Genomic DNA, 25,616 nt, shown 5'->3' on the forward strand with positions numbered 1-25,616 from the left:
TAATAGTAACGGATTATTGTTGATCAGATATGACAAGAGCCGTGTCGTCAGCATATACATTTACACATATATGTCTATGAAATAAATAATTTTTAAACAAATTTAGTAGGTTTCCTCTGATTCCAATTGCTCTTAAAATTATTAATAATTTTTGCGGATCAATTGTGTCAAACGCTTTGGAATTATCGATAAATTATATTAACATATGCCTTTTATGGTTTAATTCATTATTTATATAATTCAAGAAGTCCTGTAGTAATGTTTCAGTAATTTTTTCTTCTGAAATCCATATTGTTTTTGATCTATTATGCAGAAAATACATACTCAAAATGGCTTAAGCTATGTTCAGAGACCAGATCTGAGAATCGTGTACTCCCTACTTGCGTTGGCCTTGTTACATTCTTCAAATCTGAATTTTCATTGCTCCGGCAATTATGTTTCTAGTTTTCGTAAACATTAAAAAAATGGTAAATTTAAGGAATGAGGAGAAGTCGTACAGAAAAAATATCATAAAATAAATGTATTTATCCATTAACAGTTCAAGAAAACACCGATCCCCAGAAATTAGTTTTAAGAAAGTGAATAGTGATAGCGGTCTGATTTCTTAAATTTAAGACATTCAATGTAAAACCTTATTACATTTTCCATTCGTATTCATTGGATTCCCATATCTAGCTCGTAACAAGATACGGACTATTCCAATAAGTTTCTCTCCGCCAATTGCTTTATGCAACCATTCGTAAAATTCTCATTATTCTAGACAGTTTTCACAAAAAAATAAAATCCTTTCTCGCGGAGGTCTAAGAAATGGTGAAAATTTCTTATGATGTGGGTAGATTCCCTCGATAATTGAAACCCTGAGGTCTCTGCCATCGTAACTATACTCTGTATATATACAATTTCCTTTTTGCGAGAAACTTTTGCGTTGCCACAGGAAACTTTTTGTGTCATTTTTTCTAAAAACTTTCGCCACTAAATCTATGATTTACTTTACCTACGTTGGTTTTTTTTCAAGTAAATTGGTTACATTATGTGTATTAGACTTTTACCTACTTTCGGATTGCTAATGAAAAAAATATATTTAGAATTTTTTTTATGGTGTCTCTCTATTATGTGTATTTAACCGTAAACACACAAAAGTGCCAAAGTTGTACACAAGATACGTAAATTCCATGGCTCCTATGTCCTGGAAATAACCCCGACACATAATTCTTTCGAAAATCTTCGTTCCATTGTAAAGAAAGAATAGAACAAAAAAACACTAAGCAAAATCTCAACGAGGAACTCGTTCAAGTATAACATATCACTCTTAAGAAATAAAGTAAAAACTGCACCGAAAATTTGTTGCACATCACGCCGATTAGGAATCAATTGCTTCTTAAGAAGATAGTTCACAAATCGTAGATTCAAATACTAGATACAAGCCTTTCGTGTAATTAAAATAAAAATAATAATAAAAAATAAAAGTAAAAACTGCACCGAAAATTTGTTGCACATCACGCCGATTAGGAATCAATTGCTTCTTAAGAAGATAGTTCACAAATCGTAGATTCAAATACTAGATACAAGCCTTTCGTTTATATGTCAATAACATTTCAAGCCTTTCGGTTATATGTCATTAATGTTTGAAAACTACAAAAAATTGTTCCGAGTCTTATAATCTGTTCCCCGTGTAGGTGCTACTCAGATAAAAATAGTAAATGAAGATTATTTACATAAATACATCTTTTGCCTCTTTTTTGGTTTAATTTGAGTGTCCTATTCTTGAAACTATAAAAAGCTTACATTCACTGACGTTTTGCATAGTCATAATGTTTTATATATTTCCTAACCTAATAAACTTTGTTTGTTTTTCCTACAGAAATCAAGGTGACTACAACGACACCTTCCACAACAACAACGACTCAATTGCCGACATCAACTGTCGTTGAGTATATCACAATTCCAAGTAAGTAAAACAACAAAACAGTTAAAATACCTATATATGACTGTGGCCAGGGATATTTTATGTAAGATCCAATTAAACAAGGTATCATAGCCCCACTACCGTGTCTAGACCGGCCGGCGGTAGGGAACTTGTGGCCTGCGATGCTTTTTGGTGCAGCCTGCAAGCACTTCCGGTGCGGCCTATTGAACACAAAAAAGTTAGAAAAATATTACATTCAGAATCCGAGAACGGTTATCTTTTACGGTGTTTAAGATACATTTTTATTGCACTATTACAAAAACAAGAGAAAGGTAAAACATGGCTGACAGGTACTTACGTATGTAAGTTTGTTGCGTACTTACGTATGGAAGTTTGTAGCCCTTGAGGTAATTTTCTCACGAAAACGGGGCTATAAATCAATTTAGACACAAATAAATAGGCGATATATTTTACTAACGAGAAATTAAATGAGTTATAAGAAATTATGAGTGTAATGCTAATTAAACAGAGGACTGACGTACAGATAAAATTATAGATGTGGATTTATCTGCAGACGCATGTAAGAATGAAACCATGCTCGTGTTAGACGTGCAGTTTTAATATACTAGTTGCATACTAGTATGTTGCGAAAACCGGAGAAAATCATTTTTGTGTTCTGAATTTGGTTCAAATTAATATCAGGGACGTGCACAAGGATTCTTTCTTAAATTAAAACCAGTTTTGTGCTCAAAATTTAAAGATAAAATTACAGTTGTGGATCCATCTGCAGACGCCTTTCGAAGTAAAGCATTCTCGTGTTTGAAGTTTACTTATAAAATCCTAGTTGCAGACTATGCTGCGAACATCGGATGAAACTATTTTCGTCTTTTGGGTAGTGTAGTTTTAATAAGTTAGGATCCACACAAGAGGTAACTGTTAAATTTAAAACAGTTTTGTGTACAGAATGTAAAGATAAAATTCCAGTTGTGAATTCATCTGCTGACTATCGTGTTCAGAGTGTAGTTGTAAAACCAAAGATGCAGAATGTGCTGCAAAAATTTGAGAAAACCATTTTTATGTACTGGTTATAGTTTTACTCAAAACTGAAGACTCGTACAAATATTCAATATTGAGTTAAAAGCAGTTTGTTTTTCCGAATAATGTGTTAAAATTCATTTTGCGGATTCATTGGCAGACGCATTTCGAAGGAAACCGTTCGCATGTTCCGAGTGGAGTTTATTTTCTAGTTTCACATCATCAGCTCAAAAATTACAAAGAAAACCATTTGTTTGTTCCGCGTGTAACGATTATTTAAGCTCGTGGACTCTAGTGCAGAGTTATTATTTAGTTTAAACCCATCCTGTGTTTTGAAAGAAACTAAAAATTCGATTTGCGGACTTATCTGAAAATGCAACTCAAGGAAAAGCATCCTCGCGTTCCGAGTGCAGTTATAAATTTCGGATCGTGTCGTTTGGCTACGCATTATCCATTTTTTTAATCGAAGAAATCTTGTCTGGTGTGGTAGGCCGGCGGGTTGTACTACAAACGTTCGAATGGCAAATAGGTTCCCCACCTCTGGTCTAGGCAAATGGATTATTAGTAGTGGATCTATAATAGTAGGAGAAAATTGTGATAATGGGTGAGAACTGTAAGAAATTAGATATTTGGTTTACTAACCAGAAAGTTCTTTTTTTAAAACCACCACATTCAAATATTTCTTGGATAGCCAAAACAAATTTTCATTTTTTTCCATTTGTTTATGTTTAGCGTATCGGATATTTTCCACTATGATTATAGGATTTATTGAAATAAAATCGGTTCTTTTTAAAAACTCTTTTCTTCGTAGTGTAATATTTTAATTTTATAGTAGAAGCAATTAGAAAAACTTATCATAGATCCTCTACAAATGGTCTAGTCAACGGGTAGTGGAACGATAATAGTAGTAGAAAATTGTGTGGATGGGTGAAAACTCTGTGAAGTTTGACCAATTGGTTCACTAAGAAAACTGTTATTTTTAAATACCGCAATACTCAAATATATCTTATAAGACCGAAAAACTAACCAATATTTTTTTCATTATGTTAACCGTATCGGATATGCCCCACTAAGGTTATCGAATTTATTGAAATGAAATGGGTTGTTTACAAAAGCTCTTCACTTCGTAATGTAATATTTAACGTAGCGTTGATAAATTTAACGATTAGAAAATAACAATCCGTAAATCTTCTTGCACGATTTAACGATTGAAAACGTCTTATAAATCTTTATTTATCTTTATTGATAGTCTGAAAACATATTGCAGGAATCTTTTAAAAGAACGAATCCTCGCTTCCGAGGCGCGCGCTCGGTCGTGAATCACTGAACTAAAAATAGCATTTGTTTCCCTGCGATCACAGATCAACGACGATGTTTTTTTCGCAATGATGACGCAATATTGTTTTTCAATAAGCTACAATTGTAGGCTTGTACTTACTTGTAGCTAGTCCGAAAGAATGGAAAATATTTTTTATTTCTACATTTTGAAGGTTTAGTAGATTGAGTAGATTTAGTAGATTTTGTTTTGCATATATTCAGTATTCACATTCAAATACAATTTATTTTATACTTTTTCAATAACCAGTTAAGTTTTCACAGTCTTGCATAATATTGTGATAAATAAGTCTAAGGACGGGTTGTTTCAGAATATTTGAATAATTCTTTAAATTTCAAAGTTCTTGAAAAAAAAATTTAAGTTCTTCAAAAATGTTTAAGTTCTGAGAAAATTCTTTTCAATTTCAGTTATTATTTCAGTTCTATCAAGTAACTGGCCTATAATGATATAATAACAGAACTTCAATAGGACTGTCATGGAACCCGAAAATTAACGTTGAAATTTGATGAATTGTTCAAATTCTATGAAACTACCCATCCTAAATTATCAGAAGGTGGTGAAAAATATCTTATTCGGAAAAAATATAATTTAATTATCACCACCATTTTACGGTTTCTGTGGTGGTAGTAGGTGTTTTTCGTATATTGTCAGGTTATTCGTACCCCAAAAAAGTTTGCCTTTCTTTAAAAAAAAAAAAAACAAAATTAAAATCAGTTACAAATTGTTTAAAAATAAACTGTTTTTATAAACCCAATAACAATATTATTGAATATATAAAAAATAAAAATAAAATAAAATGGAGTTCTACAAATAAAACTTAATAACAATAAATAAAAATCAGTATAGACAAAGAAATACAGGTTCCATGATTTACACACCAAACCGTTATTAACTTGACTTCACAACAAAGTCCTTATTGTGACTTCGGTCAAGTTAACAACAGTTTTCCAATGCAAAATGACTTCAGAATACTGAGGAGGATATCATTATCTGAAAAATGTTAAATTATTTTTATGAATGTTTTTGGGAAAATTTAAACACATCTGAATATATGCTAATTAAATTAAATTCTTACAATAACATAAAACTGTTAATCAAACTTTTAATTGTAAATTCAAACAAGGCGTAAATGCTTTATTTTAGCACCTGAAGTGTTTCGGGTTCTTTGCAGCTGAATAATAAATCTCCACACTTGTCCATTTGTCGAATCTACGTGAGCCTTTAAATCACGATGTTTCCCCGAGGCTTTCAACATAATCAAAATAAAAATGTCCTTTATTAATCGTTGATGACAGTAGCTAAGTATTGCCTCGTAAATCGGATCTTTCAGTAATTTACTTGTATATATGCAAATCGGGAAGGCAATCCGGATGAGATGGGTTTTCGATTATTTAAATTCAGCCCGCATGCACTCGCTTGCCGATATCCTCCAAATGAATTCCGCGCGACGCGACGGTCACGGCTCGGGAGCCGCGCTTTTTTGCGAATAAAATAATTTATGGATTTGATTGGTGTTAATAAGCACTACTGTTATTTTATCTTTTAAAGAGAGTGGCGAACATTCCCAACATTAATGAATAAGCTAACGATACTTGAATTCCTCCTAGTACCATCGTAATAAGAGGAAAACGTTACTTGAGCTATGATGGTACTCGTACTATGCAACAAAATATAAAATTAACAGAAATAGCGGCGTCGCCATATTTGTATCAAATATTTACGCTGTCACAAGTGTAAATGAAATAATGGTGAGTAATGTCAATTTATTAAACTTGGAGATAAATTTTATGAATTATTCATTTAATATCATTGCTATTTATCGGACACACTCTTCTGCTATAACCACATACATAGAAGAATTAAAAAAAATATTACAACATCATAGAAACAAAAAAACAATACTCATCGGAGATATTAACGTAAATATCGCTAATGACTACTCCTCTAACGATAAAGATAACTATTTAAATATGTTAGCAGAATTAAATTACATTTCATGTATAAATTCATACACCAGAAACATTATCGGACAACGACCATCTTGTATCGATCACATATTCACAAACACCAAAGATATACAAAATATATCATCTGCGGTAATTAAAACAACTGTAACGGATCATTTTGCATGTATATTTAAATATGACTACAAACATCAAAACCTCCCATTACCAACCACAACGGCCGTTAATAATACTGATAAATACAATTATAATATTAATATAAATTCTTTCACTAAAATATTAAGTAACGAAAAAGAATGGCAAGAAATATATCAATGTAACGATGTAGAAGAATGCTGCAAAATATTTGATAAAAAACTGAGTTTTCACATAAATGCTTGTAGAAATATTACATCTAACAAAACATCTTCAAAACTAAAGCCAATCAAACCATGGATAACTCATGAATTAATCATCTCAATTAGACACAAAGAAACACTCTACAAACAATATACAAAACAACCGGAAAATATAACATTACAAAAACATTTCAAAGCTTATAAAAAAAAACTTACATATCTAATAAAAAACACAAAGGATGACTACTACAAACAAAAACTTGAATTATCTGGAAATGACAGTAAAAGGATTTGGTCCATCATAAATGAAATTGTCGATAAAAAACATTTAAAAAATAAAACAATCAACAATGTAAACCATAATGATTCAAAAATATGCTGTAAAGATAAACCTCTAGAAGCCGCAAATGTATTTAACAATTTTTTTGCTAATGTAGGAAAAAACCTCGCTAAAAAAATCCAACAAGGCCTTACCCCAAATGACCCAAATACTACAGTAAATAATGAGCATAAATTTGAATTATTTCAACCGACAACACCAGAAGAAATTGAACAAATTATTTCAGGTATGAAAGGAGGTTCTGCCCCTGGTTTTGATGGGGTCACAATACAAACACTGAAATGTATAAAATCACAAGTATCAAAACCATTAACTCATATAATCAATACAAGTTTTCAAAGCGGAGTTTTTCCATCCATGTACAAACAATCTGTAATTATACCAATATTTAAAACCGGCAATCCGGAAGAACCAACCAATTACCGCCCTATTTCTTTACTATCAAACATTGCAAAAATATTTGAAAAAATTGCCAAAAAAAGAATAACTCAGTTCATAAAGATTAATAATATAATTCACGAAAACCAGTTTGGATTCATGGAAAACAAAAGCACAAAAGACGCCATTGCTAAATTATCTAGTACCATACAAGACGCTTTAGACAAATCTTTAAAATGTGTTGGTATTTTTGTTGATCTCCAAAAAGCCTTCGACAGCATATCTCATGTCAAACTAATACAAAAATTAAAGATCGTGGGTTTTAATGACACAGCATTAAGTTGGCTAAAAAGTTATCTTCACCAAAGAACACAAGTAGTAAAAATTAATCACGCATCTAGTCTACCACTCACAAGTGATTTTGGGATACCACAAGGTACTGTTTTGGGTCCATTACTTTTTATCATGTACGTAAACGACATTTTTAAACAAAACCTCAGTGGAACAGTTATATCTTACGCAGATGATACAATTATCATAATTAAGGGTAATGACTGGAAAATTGTAAATGAAAATGCAAATAATGACATCCAAATCCTAAAAAACTGGTTCGATACAAATCTACTTACAATTAACGCAAAAAAAACAGTTTATATACCATTCACAATAAATAAATTCAAAACTTACCCCAACATTCATATAATAATACACAACAAAAAATGTAACAAAGATGTTTGTAATAAATCATGTACCATACTAAACCAAACAACTGAAGTAAAGTACCTCGGTGTAATTGTAGACCAACATATGAAATGGAACAGGCACATATGTGAACTTGTCAAGCGCATTAGAAAATGTATCTATATATTCATTAGATTAAGAAATGTTCTCAAGATAAACAACCTGAAAAAAGTCTATTACGCACTAGTCCAATCATTACTTCAGTATGGAATCATTGGGTGGGGAGGTGCATATGAAAAAATTTTAAGCTCTGTAAAAGTGGTACAAAAACTAATTATAAAAGTAATTTTGAAAAAAAAACCAACATTCTCTTCAGCATCACTGTTCAAAATTTTCGAAGTACCAACAATTGAAGACCTCTATAAAAAAGATGCAATATTACAAATATATAAAGAAACTGTAATAAAAAAACTTAAATTTAACTCATCCTTAAGGCATAATTTTAACACCCAAATTCCTCTATTTTCAACACAACAAATGCACAATAATTACATTTACAAAGGCATAAGATATTTTAATAGTCTTCCCGAAGAAGTGAAAAAAATACCAGATTTTATTTTATTCAAAAAGAAGGTCAAATTTATCTTTAAAAAAATTAATATCACCTATCAAATGTTATAACTTCAATTCATGTTACAACCAAAATTAACGTCACAATCCTCTTTTAAGTTTATATTTATTGTACCGTATTTATGTTAATTAGTGATATAAACATGAAATAATTGTCAAATAACTCCTACGCCAAGCTCAAGAGCTAGCACTCTTCATTGGAGTAGAAATTCAATAACTTATGTTTTTCACTATTACCTATGATCATCTAATTTTATGTAAAATGTAACAATGTTATAAGTTAAACAATAAAAAATAAAAAATAAAAAATAAAAAAAAATAAAAAAAACTCTCACTAACCTTACTGCGAATCCTAAAGATACTCATCTTCTCAGAAGAGAATGCACTTTAAGATTAATTTTGTAAGATCATGTCATATCAGGTTCAGAGTGGACTATTGGGACACACCTCCGAATCGAAATCATTCCATTCGACAGATTGGTCAGGATCAGTTTCATCTTCACCATAGTAAACCATAAATAAACGAGAAATTTATCTGTAAATATTTTGGTTTTAAGACAAGTATTCATGATCGTTAGTTTGTTTTCTACATAGAATTCTATGAATTTGCCCCCACTGGGGTTTCTTTCCAATACTTTGCCCTTTTTGGAAGATCTTCACCACCCTGTACAGTAATGAATTCTGAGGTTTTGACTTCTTTCAAAGGGGTGTCCTAAAGTGTTCAAAAGTCGTATAATAGGTATACTTTTGAATTTAGTATGTTAATCCCACTTTTTTTAAATCTTATTTTTTTTAAACTTGTGTTTTCTTTAAAAAAAAAATTTTATGTTTGTTTCACCTAAATATCATTATTAATTTATTTCAATGTAATATAACGTATGTACGACAAGTGTTTCTGACATGATCCTAGTATGGTAGTCGAGAGAATACAAAAAAAAATAATTACGAAAAATGTATATTTAAAAAAAATCTAAAAACTGCATCTGATGCGATCATCATTCTTGGTTTCAGCAACTTTGGCAAATAGATCACCTTGCATAATAACATCGCATTGTTTGTCACTTTTCCATTAAAAATTGTTTAATTTTTCAAATGTCATTTCGAACATATTTTTTAAATATTGATAGCAAATTCAAGAGAAGTATTTTTCATGGTAGCTTTATATTAATATTTTTTTCATTGTTATGAGTAGTATACCAAAGCAAAGGAATTGCATAAACATATCAACAATAATTATGATTCACCACCCCGGAGCAACTTTCCAGGGTGGGATTTGTCTTACTCCACAAATGATATTCTGCCACTCCGGATTCTACATTCTGCTCCAACCTTCTTCCACGCTGTAAATTCACCTATTCGTTTCTGCCCCTGAGTCGCTTATACTGGGAAATGTCCAGTCCATTGCTACTTTTAGAACCTATGGAAGGTTTTATGTTCAATTTAATAACGTTTCATGCTAAATTTAAAAATATACATTTAGAGGTGCAAATCAAAGCAAAAGATTGGTTAAAAGTTATTATACATTATTATTTATATTCAGTTATTGTTCAATGTTGCAAACTTTAATGTCGCTATTTTATTAGTAAATTACAGACATTCCTAACCCTGTCGTATACGTATATGTATATGTATATAAAGACGGATTATAAAGCAAATAAAAATATACTTGAGTAATAGTCAGAGTCGAGAGAGAAACACACTATTGTGTACTAACCCGAAAACCTAAATTAACCTTTTGTTATTTTTACTTACAAGGTAGATCAAGGTAGGCATAGGTTGTTAATTTATACGGATATGTTTTTGTATAAATTATTTATTTTTATTCTGATCAACGTGGCGTATAGTGGCGAGAACTGGCTTTCAAATTGGATTTGGATTCTTCTTAAATTCAATACAACAAAATGATTGATTCATTTTCATTTAACTTATTTTCATACGTACCTACTTTAAAGCGATGTAAAGACCAAAGCCTTTCATTTCAAACTTAAGACTTCGTTCTTTGTTTCAAGTATCTAAATATGTCTAAAGCGGTATAAAGATCAAAACCTTTCATTTCAAACTTAAAACTTCGTTCTTTGTTTCAAGTATCTAAATATATCTAAATCAGTGTTAAGATCAAAGCCTGTCATTTCAAACTTAAGACTTCGTTATTTGTATCAAATATCTAAATATCTCTTAAGCAATGTAAAGATCAAAGCCTTTCATTTCAAACTTAAGACTTCGTTCTTTGTTTCAAGTATCTAAATATGTTTAAAGCGGTGTAAAGATCAAAACCTTTCATTTCAAACTTAAAACTTCGTTCTTTGTTTCAAGTAACTAAATTTCTCTAAAGCAATGTAAAGATCAAAGCTTTTCATTTCAAACTTAAGACTTCGTTCTTTGTTTCAAGTATCTAAATATCTCCTTCAAGTTTTTTATGTTGTTTATTGAAAGAATCTCTCCTTTATAGAGCAATACTCGCACTTTCGATGGAAATTCTACAATGTTTCCTCCGCAATATTTTTCTTTTTAGGAATCTGAGATAAAGTTACTTTTGACATTCGAAAAATTCCTACTTTTTTACACTCCATAAAATATTATCCCATTATTTTTCATAAAGAGTAATCATGTAAACATGATTAAATGAATACAAGAATGGGTTTTTTTACAAATGTAGAAAATAAAACTTTTAATTTAAAGCCTTTTAAGAATTATTTACTACCCACGTTTATTTCTGTGCACACTTAGGTAGTGTTGTTTCATTCTAAGGCCAAAGATTTTATCTCAGTTCTTTAATTTAGAACTATTTTTTTGGAAAATTTAAAGTGCATGAATATTTTTCCATTTGAGCGACACCTATGTCCAAAGTTAAGTTACTGGGGTAATCTTTGTCTCAAATACAGACATAGACAAAGTTACTAGTGTAATCTTTGTCTCAAATACAGACATAGACAAAGATACTGGGATAATCTTAGTCTCAAATACAGACATAGAGAAAGAGTATTACGAAAAAAAAGGGTAAGAAGTCTGTTGTCATAGGCAAGTAAAAGAATGCACAAATTTTGGGACATTTAAAATATTATCTAGACCATCTTGTATCCTGCATACCGTTTTTAGTTCAAGTACATTCACACAAAAAGTCGGGTAAAATAAATAATTTGGTCCCAATTCTCTCAATTCCCTTCTTGAGTGGCGGAACGTTGCAATACGACAGACGGTAGCGCGACAATTTATTATTTAACCAATTCTGTCTACGTCCTAAATAATGTGCGACGAAACAATCAATTGGATAAACTGAAAGCATAGACAATGAAAATATGATATCATCCTCCTAGACAGATAATTGTCACGAATAACGGATTTGAGGGACGTTTACAGTGACCTTTTTTTCCGAGAAACAATACACTGCATACATCCATCTTTACTGTAAAACAGATTATCATAAAAATCATAACACTACTTTTTATGAAGAAACTGAACATTTTCTTAAGTTAATTGTGATTTCCGTATTTAAAATACCTTTTTATAATCTACGACATATAAAACATATTGTCTTTTAGTATTTAGATACTCTAACATTTACGTTTTCACTAAGCATGCCTTTCGTTGAAACGGCAGTAAGGGGGTACCAGCTGTAGGTATCGAAATGTAATTATCATTACATTTCGATAATTACATTTCGCTACTTCGCCATATTGTCTACCAGTGTTGACGTATTTTGACAGCTGCTTCAATTTACCTAGCTTTAACAATCATAATACTAGAAAATCAAACTAAAAAAGTGGTTAACTCGTCTAATCAGGATAGTGCGCGTTGGGACAGTGAATTTTTTATCCCACAAATTATCTCGCTAAGGCGGAATACTCGTCATTATTCTGGTGTTTGTACCACAAAATACAATTCAGTGCAAAAGTGACTCGATCATTATATAAACACAAATAACCTATCCCAAAGGCGTTTTTAGCGTCACAAAGGCTCTGCCATCTCTCATACAAGAAACAAGCATTGTGTCGTTTTTTTTCTTTTGTGTGAAACTTTGAAAAACTACCTTTAAAATGAATACACTATGCTCCATCTGTAAAAAAAACATTGACACCCCGTCAGACTTCATCTCATGTTGTATCTGCGACGATAATTACCACTTCATTTGTGCCGATATCGCAGAGACCTCACGGCGAGGAACTAAGATTTTACAGTGGCGCTGCAAACTTTGCACAAAAACACAAAAAAACTCCAAAAAAAATACGTCTGAAAAAAATCTAGAACTGACATCTATCGAGAAACCTAATAAACAACCTTCATCAACACCAAAATCTACAATTGCCGCCTCATCATACGCCAGTGTGAACTTACCACCAACAACCACAGATGGCACTAGTAATCTGACAATCGATCTATTTTTAACTGAATTCGCAAATTTCAAAGACTCAGTTAATGAATCTGTTGGAAAAAAATACGATGCAATCCTGCTCCAAAATAATGAAATATTAAAAACCATTCAAAACATATCTCAACAGCAAGAAGATTTAAAATATCGAATAAATAATTTGGAAAAACTACATGAACAAGTAAACTCAGCCTTAAATTCAAGACTTGAGGTCTTAGAAAAAAAAAGCGAAAAAAATAAAGAAAATGAAATAAAAATTTGTCTCTTGACAGAACGAAATGAAGACCTAGAAAAAAGAATAATAGCGATCGAGATTGACCAAGAAAACAGGAACAGACGAATCAACAATACTTGTTTGGAACTTCGAGGGCTTCCAGAATTCAAAGAGGAAACATCACAAACATTAAAAGACATTATATTCAACACCAGTAAAATAGTAGACTGCCAACTAAATACAAATGATATTTATAATATATATAGAGTATCACAAAGAAACAAAAATATTCCTCCAACAGTTAAACCTAGGTCAGTGGTAATTAACTTTAATTCAATACCGTTAAAAGAGGAACTCCTTAATGCTATAAAAAAATATAATAGGTCTTGCGAAAATATTGGGGACAAACTAAACACGGGAACAATCGGATTGTCTGGCCCAATTACACCCATATACGTCTCAGAACTCCTCACGTCTAAAGGCAAACGGCTTTGGTATCTAGCTCGCCAACGTGCGACGGAATGTAAATATAGGTACGTCTGGACGAAAGCAGGTCTAATCTACATGAAAAAAGATGACTCTTCTCGACCTATATTAATAGACTCAGAACAAGCTATACCGAAGCTCTGACTACCTGCTCTTTATTCTGATTATCGTGATAAAACTACTGACTACCGCTTTATATCGCCATTTCATACTCTATTACATAACAGCACTATATTATATGAACACCTAGGTTTTTGCATAACTCCAATTTGTACTGGAACACTTTTAATCCTAATTTTAATTTTAACTTTAATTTTAATCTTTATTCTCTCTAGAATGGTAACTACACTTATTATAAGATTATTATTTGATTTATTTGTAATATTACTAATAATTCGGCAAAAGAGAACTCTAATCAACATATTTTATATAACCCAGATATTACTTATTTTTCATACTTATACTACTTTTTACTGTCTTTTGAAAGAGAAAATGCCACACACCAACTACATACGTTATTTATTTCCTGGATTTTATTTCAGATATTATTTCTTACTCATATATATTTTAATTTTAATTTTCCTAATTACATCATTTTGTTTACCGTTTTGTCGCTACATATTTCGTACTACAAGTATTTATATGATAATAAAATACTGTTTTATAACTTTACCCAGAAAACAACAATTAATTTTTGAATTCTAATGGTAATAAACGATCTTCAACATGAAATCGATAGTATCTTAGTGCCAAATACTGAAATAATTTTTGAAAACATTAACAAAATTATGCAATTTAATTGGGAATCTAATAGGATTAATATTGTTCATCAAAATATTAGAACGATGGGAAACTTGGATGATTTTCTTATATTTTTGGAAAAAATAAAAGCTGTGGTAAAGTTCCATGTACTAATTCTCACTGAATGCAGGTTAAATGATTCATACATAGCCAAACAAATTTCAGGCTATAACGAATACCATACAACATCGCATATTAACCAAAATAGCGGAGTAGTAGTATATATCGACAACACATTAAATTCCTTAGTACAAGAAATAAACATAAATCAGTGTAATTGTTTAAAAATCAACATTAATGAAAATTTAGGTATCCTAGCTATCTACCGATCACCATCGTTCAATGACATCCAAGATTTCCTGGAAAATCTTATTGGTGAGTTAAAAAAAACTAAGGATTATGCACAATATGTACTGATCGGGGACATGAATATAAATACTATAGGAGAAGTATTGCATAGGCAGTCCGACGACTACTTATGTGCTATGGCTGAAAGTAACTTTATTTCCAATATTAATTCTCCAACTAGGGTACAAGGTAGCTCTAGCTCATGTTTGGATCATATATATACCAGAAATATAACAAATTCAAATGCATTTGTAATACATAATACAATCACTGATCATTACACCACTGCAATCAGTATCCCAAACTCAACACCCAAAAAACATAAAATTAATCACAAACAGATTATCGATTATGAGGCTTTATTAAATGATCTTAATAATAAAAATTGGGAATATGTTTATAAAGAGACTGAAGTTAACAATGCTCTAAACTATTTTATTAATGAAATCAATACATTCATAACAAAACACACAATAACTAAACGCATTCCATATAGTAAAATACATCTCACACCATGGATTACCAACGGCATTGTTAAATCTATACACAAAAGAAATCACCTTCATAAAATAGCTAAACGAGACCCATTGAACGATACTAAACAGCAAAACTATTACCGTTACCGTAATATTTGCAAAACCGTTATTCGCAAATGTAAAGAGCGTTATTATAAATTCTTACTTGATAAGGATAATTCCAGCAAAAACATGTGGAATGTTGTCAGAGACATAACTAAAAGTAAAAGAAATACCAATGCATCTGTAACTGAATTAAATACCGGAAATTTGATTATAACTGACAATCAATCAATTGCATGTCATACTAATCAATATTTTGCATCTGTTGGATCAAATCTAGCAAAAAAAAATTTATTAGAAACCCAGAAAACGGAAGACTCTTTAGCATCGACAATTGAAACAAAGGAACAATCTTTTTCATTTAATATTAAACCAACTACTGTAGAAGAGGTCTTAAAAATAATCAACGGCCTTAATACTACACATGCAAAGGGTCCAGATAGTCTAAATACACAAATACTAAAAAAAAATAAAAATCAGATTTCTGCTCCGCTATCATATATTTACAACTTAAGTTTTGCATCAGGAATATTTCCTGATCACTTCAAAAAATCAATAATTTTCCCAATTCACAAAAGTGGACCTAAATCTCTTGTAGAAAACTATAGGCCAATATCACTATTAAGCGCGATATCCAAAGTCATTGAAAAGCTTTTCAAAACTAGGTTAAACGAATATGTGGAGAAACATAACATTCTAAGTCCTAACCAATACGGCTTTCGGTCGGGTAAGGGAACGGATGATGCCATCGCATGTCTCACTGAAACTATTGCAGGGAATATGAACCATGGCAAGAAAACTATTGCCCTTTTCCTGGACCTGGCCAAGGCATTTGACACTATATCTCATAAAATTCTTTTACAGAGACTTAGAAATATAGGAATAAAGGGAAAAGCTTTTCAATGGATAGAAAGTTATATATCTAATAGATTTCAACAAACCAGAATTAACGAGGCTATTAGCACTTCACTAAAATACACTTTTGGGGTACCACAAGGAAGTACACTTGGGCCCCTTCTCTTTATTATATACATAAACGAACTTTGTAACCAACACATTGGTGGCAAAATTATCACGTTCGCTGACGATACAGTTATTTTGTTTGAAGGAGATGATTGGATAGAAACACACCACCTTGCGAACACAGGTATAAACAGAGTAAAACAGTGGCTAGACAGTAATTTGCTTACACTAAACATACAAAAAACAAAATATCTCACATTTAGCGCTACCCTTGCAGGTCAACCCAAAACACCTCATCACCTCACAATACATAATATTAAGTGTAGCCTTGGAAATAATAACCATACTTGTAAATGCGAAACCCTTGAATGTGTTAAATCTATTAAATATTTAGGTATAATAGTGGATAACCATCTTAAATGGAAACAACAAATTGAAAACACAGCTAATAAAGTGCGCAAGCTTATTTATATATTTATAGCATTGCGGGAAATTATAAAAACTCAAGACATTAAAAAAATATACTACGGGCTCTGTAACTCCGTCATAACCTACGGTTGCATTGGATGGGGTGGAACAGGATTAACAATATTATACCCGCTACTGAAGGCACAGAAATCCATTCTACGCGTCATTATGAAGAAACCCTTCAGATACTCGAGCGACGCTATCTTCAAGGAGTTTAATGTGCTTGATGTTCGACAGTGTTACATAAAAAAAATAACAATCTGCGTCCACAAAAATAAAAACAAAACGATAACAGTCGATCATAATCATCACACCAGAAGTAAGAGCAGAAACGACCTTTCTATTCCAACTAGCAATACTGCGGCTTATCAAAAAGTTTTCTCATACCTGGGACCAAAAATATACAACAAAATCCCCTCTCAATTTAAACTATGTGAATTATCAGCCTTCGGTACTAAAATTACTAAATGGTTATTAGACTTAGGTAGGACAGATTCCGAAAAATTATTAAAAAACGTAGTCTGAGTTGATTTCCTCGATTTTGTATTTTGTATTTACCTAAAAAATATTTTTTTTATTTTTCTTTCTTACATTGATACATTATATTTTTATTTTATATTTTACATGTACCTATCTGGATTTTATTGTTCATTACTGCTAAATTGTATTTTCCTAAAAAATATTTTCTTTCTATTTTTCTTTCTTACATTTATATGTTATATTTTAATTTTATTTTATATTTTACATGCACCTACCTGGAATTATGTACACGCAACCTGCCAATTTGACTGTCCTAAAACGGGAAACTTCCTAGTTGGACAGTCAAAGCTTCCTTTTATATTTGTATATCTTGTATGTAATAAATGTAATAATAATAAATAAATAAATAAATAAAATAAATAAATAAATAAAATTTTCCTATTAAAATTTCAGGGGATTTGTAATAGAATAAATAAGAACACAAAAGTGCCTTGTGGAAGTGTTTCGTGAACCAAATATTTGCCTAATCGAGGCTTAAATGTCTGTTACAGAACTGTGTTTATAAAATTCAAATGGTATGGAGGTCTACGATGTCATAAGTGAGATGGAGAAATTTCTATCGAAATTTGGACGGAAGGCACTTCTAGTGGTATTGTATTTTTTTTAATGTGAATACCGAACAAGAGTATCAACTGCTGCCAACGGTCTGGAACCAGAGAAACTATGGAATCCCCAATTGCGGTGTGTTGTGAGGTTGATTATAGTGGGGAGGGGAAGGAAATGGGGTAGAGGAAGGGGATAAGTTATTCAAATCTAGTAACCAAACACGGCCAAAGCAATTTCAAGTAACGTTGCAATTTCGAGTTCTTACTTCAGGGCGTTACTGAGAGTATCGTCCCCTTCTGAAACGTTCCGCAAATATACTTAATATTATTTTTAATGAGTAATTTCAAAAAAGAAATAACACAAATTAATCAAATAAAATTTACTTGCGCACGCCGGGATTTGAACCCCCAAACTCCAGCTTGCTGGTCATAGTGTTTAACTATTTACTGTGGAACGTTATAACGCAAATGGGGAGAATATACTTGTAGGTCGTTGGTCGTGCGGTATATATTAGATTAAATATCCCGTGATTGTCCAATGTCCATGCTGCAGAACTGCGGAAGTTGGCAGCCTTTGGATTGACCCGCTTGTAAAATTTAACGAAAGCCAGCTTTATCGAATAATCCATATTCGCTGACCGCACCACGACGAATTTCCACATAAATTATGTATAATTTGTAGGGTCCTGTTATCGCACCCTTTAAATGACGTATTATGTTTGGTAAGGTTCTAGACAAACAAATTAGCACATCATAAAATGGTATGTTAGAACGATTATACTTTAGATATTATTCAATAACTCACATCTCCACCTGGAATAAACTGCTTTGTGAGAAAACATCGCCAACGAAACTGCTTGGAACCAATGGTACTATGGCATCCCTAATTTGGAGAATCTTTATGTGGCCGTTTTTGTGAAGAATTACCTTAAGGGCGCTGTACAAGTTATTGTGAAGAAAGTTAAAGCTCCCTATCATGTTGTTAAAAACTAATTACTGTTACTGTTATGAAATGTATATTTAAGTGTATATATGAATGTAATGCATATGTGAGTTTGTGTATGTATGTGTATATGTGTATGTATGTATGCATGTGTGTATACATGTATACATGTAGGTGCATACATGTACCTACATTATTCTTTACTTACAGTGCTCTTGTTGTAATATACTGTGAAGCATATTATCCATTATGTCATCAATGTTGTGTTTGTCTTTAATTAGTGATGGTATCTACCATTTAAAATGTAATTGTATTTGCGAGAGATTCGATATGAATCACTGTTGACAAACATAAAAAAAAATTGTAACATCCTTCCGGGCAGTTTTCTTTACAACACATGTATGTGGTATTCATCCTTCTTATTCAAATGAGAAAGTGTAACATCCTTCCGGGCAGTTTTCTTTCCAACACATGTATGTGGTATTCATCCTTCTTATTCAAATGAGAAAGTGTAACATCCTTCCGGGCAGTTTTCTTTCCAACACATGTATGTGGTATTCATCCTTCTTATTCAAATGAGAAAGTGTAACATCCTTCCGGGCAGTTTTCTTTCCAACACATGTATGTGGTATTCATCCTTCTTATTCAAATGAGAAAGTGTAACATCCTTCCGGGCAGTTTTCTTTCCAACACATGTATGTGGTATTCATCCTTCTTATTCAAATGAGAAAGTGTAACATCCTTCCGGGCAGTTTTCTTTCCAACACATGTATGTGGTATTCATCCTTCTTTAACTTTCTCAACCAAAACTGTTATGTACCTAAGTTCTGGCTACTAAACATAGCTAAAGCCATTTTATGCAATATTTCGTTCCTATTTAGTGGTCACTCACCATGGCTACACTGAGGTATTATGTTTAAACTGTTTGAAGAGTTGTTTGCTTTAACTAATTCCAGGTATACTACTTTACGAACTAGCCTGTGGAATTCTTTGTTATGCATACATTAAAAAACAACATTGGTAAATTTACTTACACGCTTATGTGTATATTTTTTTTCTTTGTTAATTACATTTTCATTCTTTTCTTTTATTCACTATATTGTGTTTTTTTCTTGCCGGTTGTTTTGTAATATATAAATAAATTTATGTAACAAAACATTTTTCAATAAAAATAAAAATTACGATTTACATTTTTAATTAATTTGAATTATAATATTATGTTATATTATATGTGGGCTGGTTGGCACTCTCCCTTTTCCTTAATCCTTCGGATAATTTGTTGGCTTTTGGAATCAACTCTTATGGTCGCACATAAAACCTTATAACTTCCTTACTGTTGTGGTGAGAAATATTATATTATCGATTTTAGAAAGAAAAAATACTACGCTTTATATTAAAATCTAGAAATTAACCACAGAATAATTAAAATGTGCACCTTTATGAAATCAAAGTTACTGACCACAATTTGAAAAAAACTTTTTGATTTTTTTTAATATGAACCGACAAAATTTAGGTTTCGATAACGTTTGTAATACATTTATCTAATTAAATTAGTGTGTTTTTGTTACCAATCAATACAAAAAATGGCGAGATTCAGATAAATACTGAAAACATGGCTACTAAGCAGAGATACTATGTAGAGTAATGATATTATGTAAATATGTTATATTATAATTGAACATGAAAATCTTGTTGACAAACTGCTTAGTTGCGGTTTAACGGGATTGTACTTTGAAGAACAATAAAATAAAAATCAAAAATAAAAATAACAAAATTAAAAAAACAATCAATAATTTTAGTTACAAAAATCGTAAAGTGAGCAATTTTTTTTGTATTTTAATATTTGAAGTCAAAATTTTATATTAAAAAATATATATGTTAATTTCTTATTATAAAATATGAAAGCGTATTTCTTCACTTTTCTAGAACAGTTTTTAGTTATCGGATTTGTTGAAAATTTTCAATTTATTTTGATTTAATCACAAAGCGGTAAATTAAGTCGGTAATACTCCGACCGTCTGACTCTTAGGAGTTAAATTAAATTAGAAATCAAGTGTACCTACCGTCAATCAAGCGGTAAAGTAAGTCGGTAATACTCCAACCGTCTGACTCTTAGGAGTTAAATTAAATTAGACATCAAGTGTACCTACGGTCAATTAAGCGGTAAAGTAAGTCTGTAATGCTCCGACCGTCTGACTCTAAGGACAGGTTGTTTCGGAGAATTTGAACAATTCATCAAATTTCAACGTTCATTTTCGGGTTCTGTGAAAGACTTATTCAAGTTCTGTTTTTATATCATTGTAGGCTAGTTGCTTGACAAAACTGAAATAAAAACAGAACTTGAAAAAATCTTTCACAGAACTTTAAAATGAACGTTGAAATTTGATGAATTGTTCAGATTCTCCGAAACAACCCGTCCTTAGGATTTAAATTAAATTACACATCAAGTGTACCTACCGTCAATCAAGCGGTAAAATAAGTCGGTAATGCTCTGACCATCTGACTCTTAGGAGTTAAATTAAACTAGACATCAAGTGTATCTACCGTCAATCGAGACGTGCACAGTTTACCACGTCCAAGAAATAAAATATTTGACAAACACAACGATTTTTCTTTGAGTATAGATTATCTCATTAGATACGGATATAAAAGTAATGTTGCCTCTGTTAAGATATTGCACCTCTCGCCTGGGTGATAACGCACTCAATACACTTCAAACAACTTTGTAGTGCCCTGTCTGCTATCAGTATCACCATTACGTACCCTCATAAAATCTACCCCATCGCATATCGGATTCACTCTTAGGACGGGTTGTTTGGGAGAAAAATTCGTCCAATTTCATTTTCGGGTTCTGTGAAAGTCATATTCCTAGTTATGTTATTATATTTTTTTAAGGCAGTATCCAACACGGCCACCAACTTTAACCGGATACAGAACGTACAAACAAATTTACAGATAGACGAAATGCAAACTGGTCTAATCAAAACGTGTTTTGGCTACACTCAGCCAATTAAATTTCCAACGACAATTCTCTTTAAATATTGGACTAAACAGTTATTAAATTTACGGAAATTCCTGAAAAACTGATACGTTAGTCTGGTGTAAATACTAACCAGACTTGAATATTTGGTCTTGATTTGTATCGCTTTGTAAAGTCAGCAACGCGTATTTTGATTCAATGAGCCATGAACCAATACACAAAATTGTTTTGAGAAAGATTTATTATTTATGCTCGTTTTCAAATTCGATTTCAGATTTGACACAATTTAATGGTTTTCCTCTCATATTTATTCACAGCCAAATTGATTTTTTTGCAAACGGTCCGCCTTTTATTTTATAAGTAAAAGTTTTTCGATTAGATTTTCTTCACCCTTGGCGTATTTTAATTTCTTATTTATTTTAATAGAGCTGCCAAACCCTGTTTTTCTTTTCAATATTTACTCATCATTTTCGTTTTGAAAGTATATAAGAGGTGTTATATTTCAATCTTTTTTACCTCCAGATAAAAGTACAGTAAGCTTTTCGAGTTCCGCTGTAAGCGGAGAATGCTATTTAAAAAAACAACTTTTGATTTTAAGTTCTCTATCAATTTTTACAAGAATGTAAGTCGCAATATATAGGTTTTCAGGATTTCGTGTGGATTATTTTGCCCAAGTTTTAGTCACAGTGTAGTCCAGCCCTGATGAACGTGAGGCTATATACAAAAGAAATTAAATATTTTTCAACATCGTTTTCAAAAATTTAATTGATATTATTTAGTATTTTATTATTTTATATTTCTATTTATATTATAATTGACATTATTTACTTTATTTCGGTTATTTACTATATTTCTATACTTCAGCTACAAATAAGTGTTGAAAATAGTTTTTTTTAGTTAATTTTCGGGTCGGATTACCGAAAATTGTCAGCGGCGTTTAAATGTACTTTGAGTTAATCTGAATTGTAAAAACGTAGCAGAAACTATTGTCAGTACTGAGTTACTTTTCAATTACATAATTAAATTCGGATTTTGTAAAATTCAGGCAAGTTTACAGATTTTGTAAATAACATAATTTGCATTCTACCCACAGCAGCGGTAAGGTCCAGCATTTTTTCTGGATTTTTTTTTAAATTTTGGTTGGTTGTTTCTTTTTACATTATTTTGTACTAACAATTATGCATGCAAGGATCATTGGAGGGTCTATAATAGTTTCAAAATAAATGTAGCTCCTTTTTACAAAAAAAAAAGTCCTGATGTGTACGGCTAAGGAGGTTAAGCAATCAGTTTCCTCATACAGCCGTTGGGAAAGGGTGGGTCCCCTCCAATGACATTATTTAACAGTTTTTCAGACTTCCCAGGTTTTGTTTTCAATTTATTCACGTTCTTTGATTTGATTCTTGAACGAGTATCAAAAATGTAAGATCAGAAAGCCAATTATTATTATTTGCACCTAAACCCTTTCCAGATTCCTAACCCTCTCCATCGTTAACCATTTTCCTTTCCCATTACTTCGGCCACACAACAGAATTAAATGCAATAAAACGTAGGGATAACGAAACTTTTCGTGATGTTGCATAAATATACTTTTCATTACAAATGTCACATTAAGCCCCTTTAATAAAACAACAGGATCGTACTAAATGGACGCATGATCTCTTCGCAACCCCTGCACCGCTTGTACTTTTCTACTTCGTCGACATATCCCCCGTGATAAATTGTTCAGTTATATTATATCCTTGAGTGTTCATGTTTCCGTATAGATATTTAAATATTTAAATGAAACTTAAATCTCTTTACTCACCAGGAATATTTTTGATTTATTTTGCTTATTGACAAAATTAATGTTTAAATATTGCTTTCGCAGATTCAGAGATAAAATAATCCGCAATGTACAAGAAGACCATTTCCTTAACATTCTGAATCAATAGAAATATTTTAATAAGGAAAACTCAAACTCATCACAAACTTGAATAGATCTCCGCAAGCACATTTTGATTTAGCCTCTTAGTACACGTTAATGCGTTTACATTGAAAGGGAAATGGCAAAACAGCATTAAACACTAATTTTATCCTTCCCCTTTCCCCTCATCACCCTTTCTCTACCCCCTTTCTACCTTTTCTCCCCACTCAACTACCTAACACTTGATTTTTGCGATTATGGTGGCAGATGAGTGTATAACTCTGTAGAATGCTACACCACGATGAAATTGCTAAATCAATTTATAAATATAAGCAAACAGAGGCGTGCATTACATGAAGGCAGATAAGCTCTGCCTACCCTACCTTACTCACATATAAATATAGGCATACAGAGGCGTGCATTCCACATGGGCAGATAAGCTCTGCCTACCCTACCTTACTCACATATGAATATAGGCATACAGAGGTCTGCATTCCATATGAGCAGATAAGTTCTGCCTACCCTACCTTACTCACATATGAATATAGGCATACAAAGGCGTGTATTACACATGGGCACATAAACACTGCCTACCCTACCTTACTCATATATGAATATAGGTATACAGAGGCCTGCATTCTATATGAGCAGATAAGCTCTGCCTACCCTACCTTACTCACATAAAAAAATTAAATGGTATTAAAATTTATAAAATTATTGCCAGATATTGATCTTCACTTTCAAAAATATGCGCGATATATCAGCTACGAATCACGGCGTAAATGAAATGAATAGGTTATGTGAACCATAATTAGCGAAATTTTTGTTTATCAATGCTTACAGTGCCTACACTGATTAAGAACCACATGCATTCCACTGTAGGTATGTACCTGTATACAAAATATGCCCAGTTATATACCTATATACATCTGAATAGCCAGCTACTTCACTACTCCATCATCCCCTTTCTCATCTCTTTCTCCTCACCACTACGTTCAGCTGCACGATAATTCCAATTATTGGGAATGCCATAAAGCTAGAAACACTCTGTGTCGACATAGGCGATTCACGCATTACTACGTTCCCAGGTCAACGTGCATGCTGGTTCTACACATGCAAAGCGTGTGACCACGTGAAAAATTGTCTCTATTTCTTAAATATAAAGCGCGCTGGCGGTTCAATTGATTTGATGTTTATTTTAATCATTATGTTCATATGATTCACTTGTCAGCAGACGCAATTCAAAGCTTTTTCATGTCTAGCGATTTAGGGAGTGAATTTGAGGATTATTGTTATTTTACTAAGCCAACTTTCAAATCGAACAACCATAGATATACCAAACATAGTAGATGTATAGATAATGCCTATAATAAGTGTGTGAAATCAATTCGTTGAAGGCACAACGCCATTCCCCCATATCTTTACATGGACAGCCCAGATTGGCGCACCCATGGAAGCGTGAGTTCGCGTTGCATGTGACAAATGTGTTTTTAAAGCATCTATTTCCATAGAAAATATATGGATTGTAAGAAGTTCAGATATCTTAATGCGTTGCTTACGTAGCGTACGTCGTCCCATTGTTATTCTACCTTGATAGTCCTACTGGCTCCTGACGGTTGGGAAAAGTTACGACTCTTGTGCGGTATTCAAATAAATAACACAGTTAAAAGTCACAGTTAAAAGTGACTTATTTCCAGTTCAAAACAGAATTTTGAATAAAATAGTCAAAACTATGAGTCTTTGGGTGTGCAGTTATGTTCATCCCTCAATAATATTAGATGCATTCGCATCTACTCGTATAAAATGAGAGTCAGGGATAGTAATAATTAGTTTGCCATCGCAACATTAAATATTGATGCGTTCAGTTTTCTTC

General features: G+C 31.9%; 1 protein-coding gene across 2 annotated transcripts in view; it reads left to right on the plus strand.

Moving 5' to 3' along the window:
• LOC149425787 (lachesin-like) overlaps nt 1–25,616 on the plus strand; it is a 1,060,028-nt gene that overhangs the window by 1,017,340 nt on the left and 17,072 nt on the right. For both annotated transcript variants that reach the window (XM_089644888.1, XM_089644879.1), the window contains one exon: nt 1,862–1,948. In XM_089644888.1, the coding sequence (XP_089501014.1) occupies nt 1,862–1,948 (87 nt within the window). The remainder of the gene's footprint in view (nt 1–1,861; nt 1,949–25,616) is intronic.

The sequence above is a fragment of the Hesperophylax consimilis genome, chromosome 2 (assembly GCF_061612785.1).
Source record: "Hesperophylax consimilis isolate HC1 chromosome 2, BYU_Hcon_1.0, whole genome shotgun sequence".
NCBI lineage: Eukaryota > Metazoa > Arthropoda > Insecta > Trichoptera > Limnephilidae > Hesperophylax > Hesperophylax consimilis.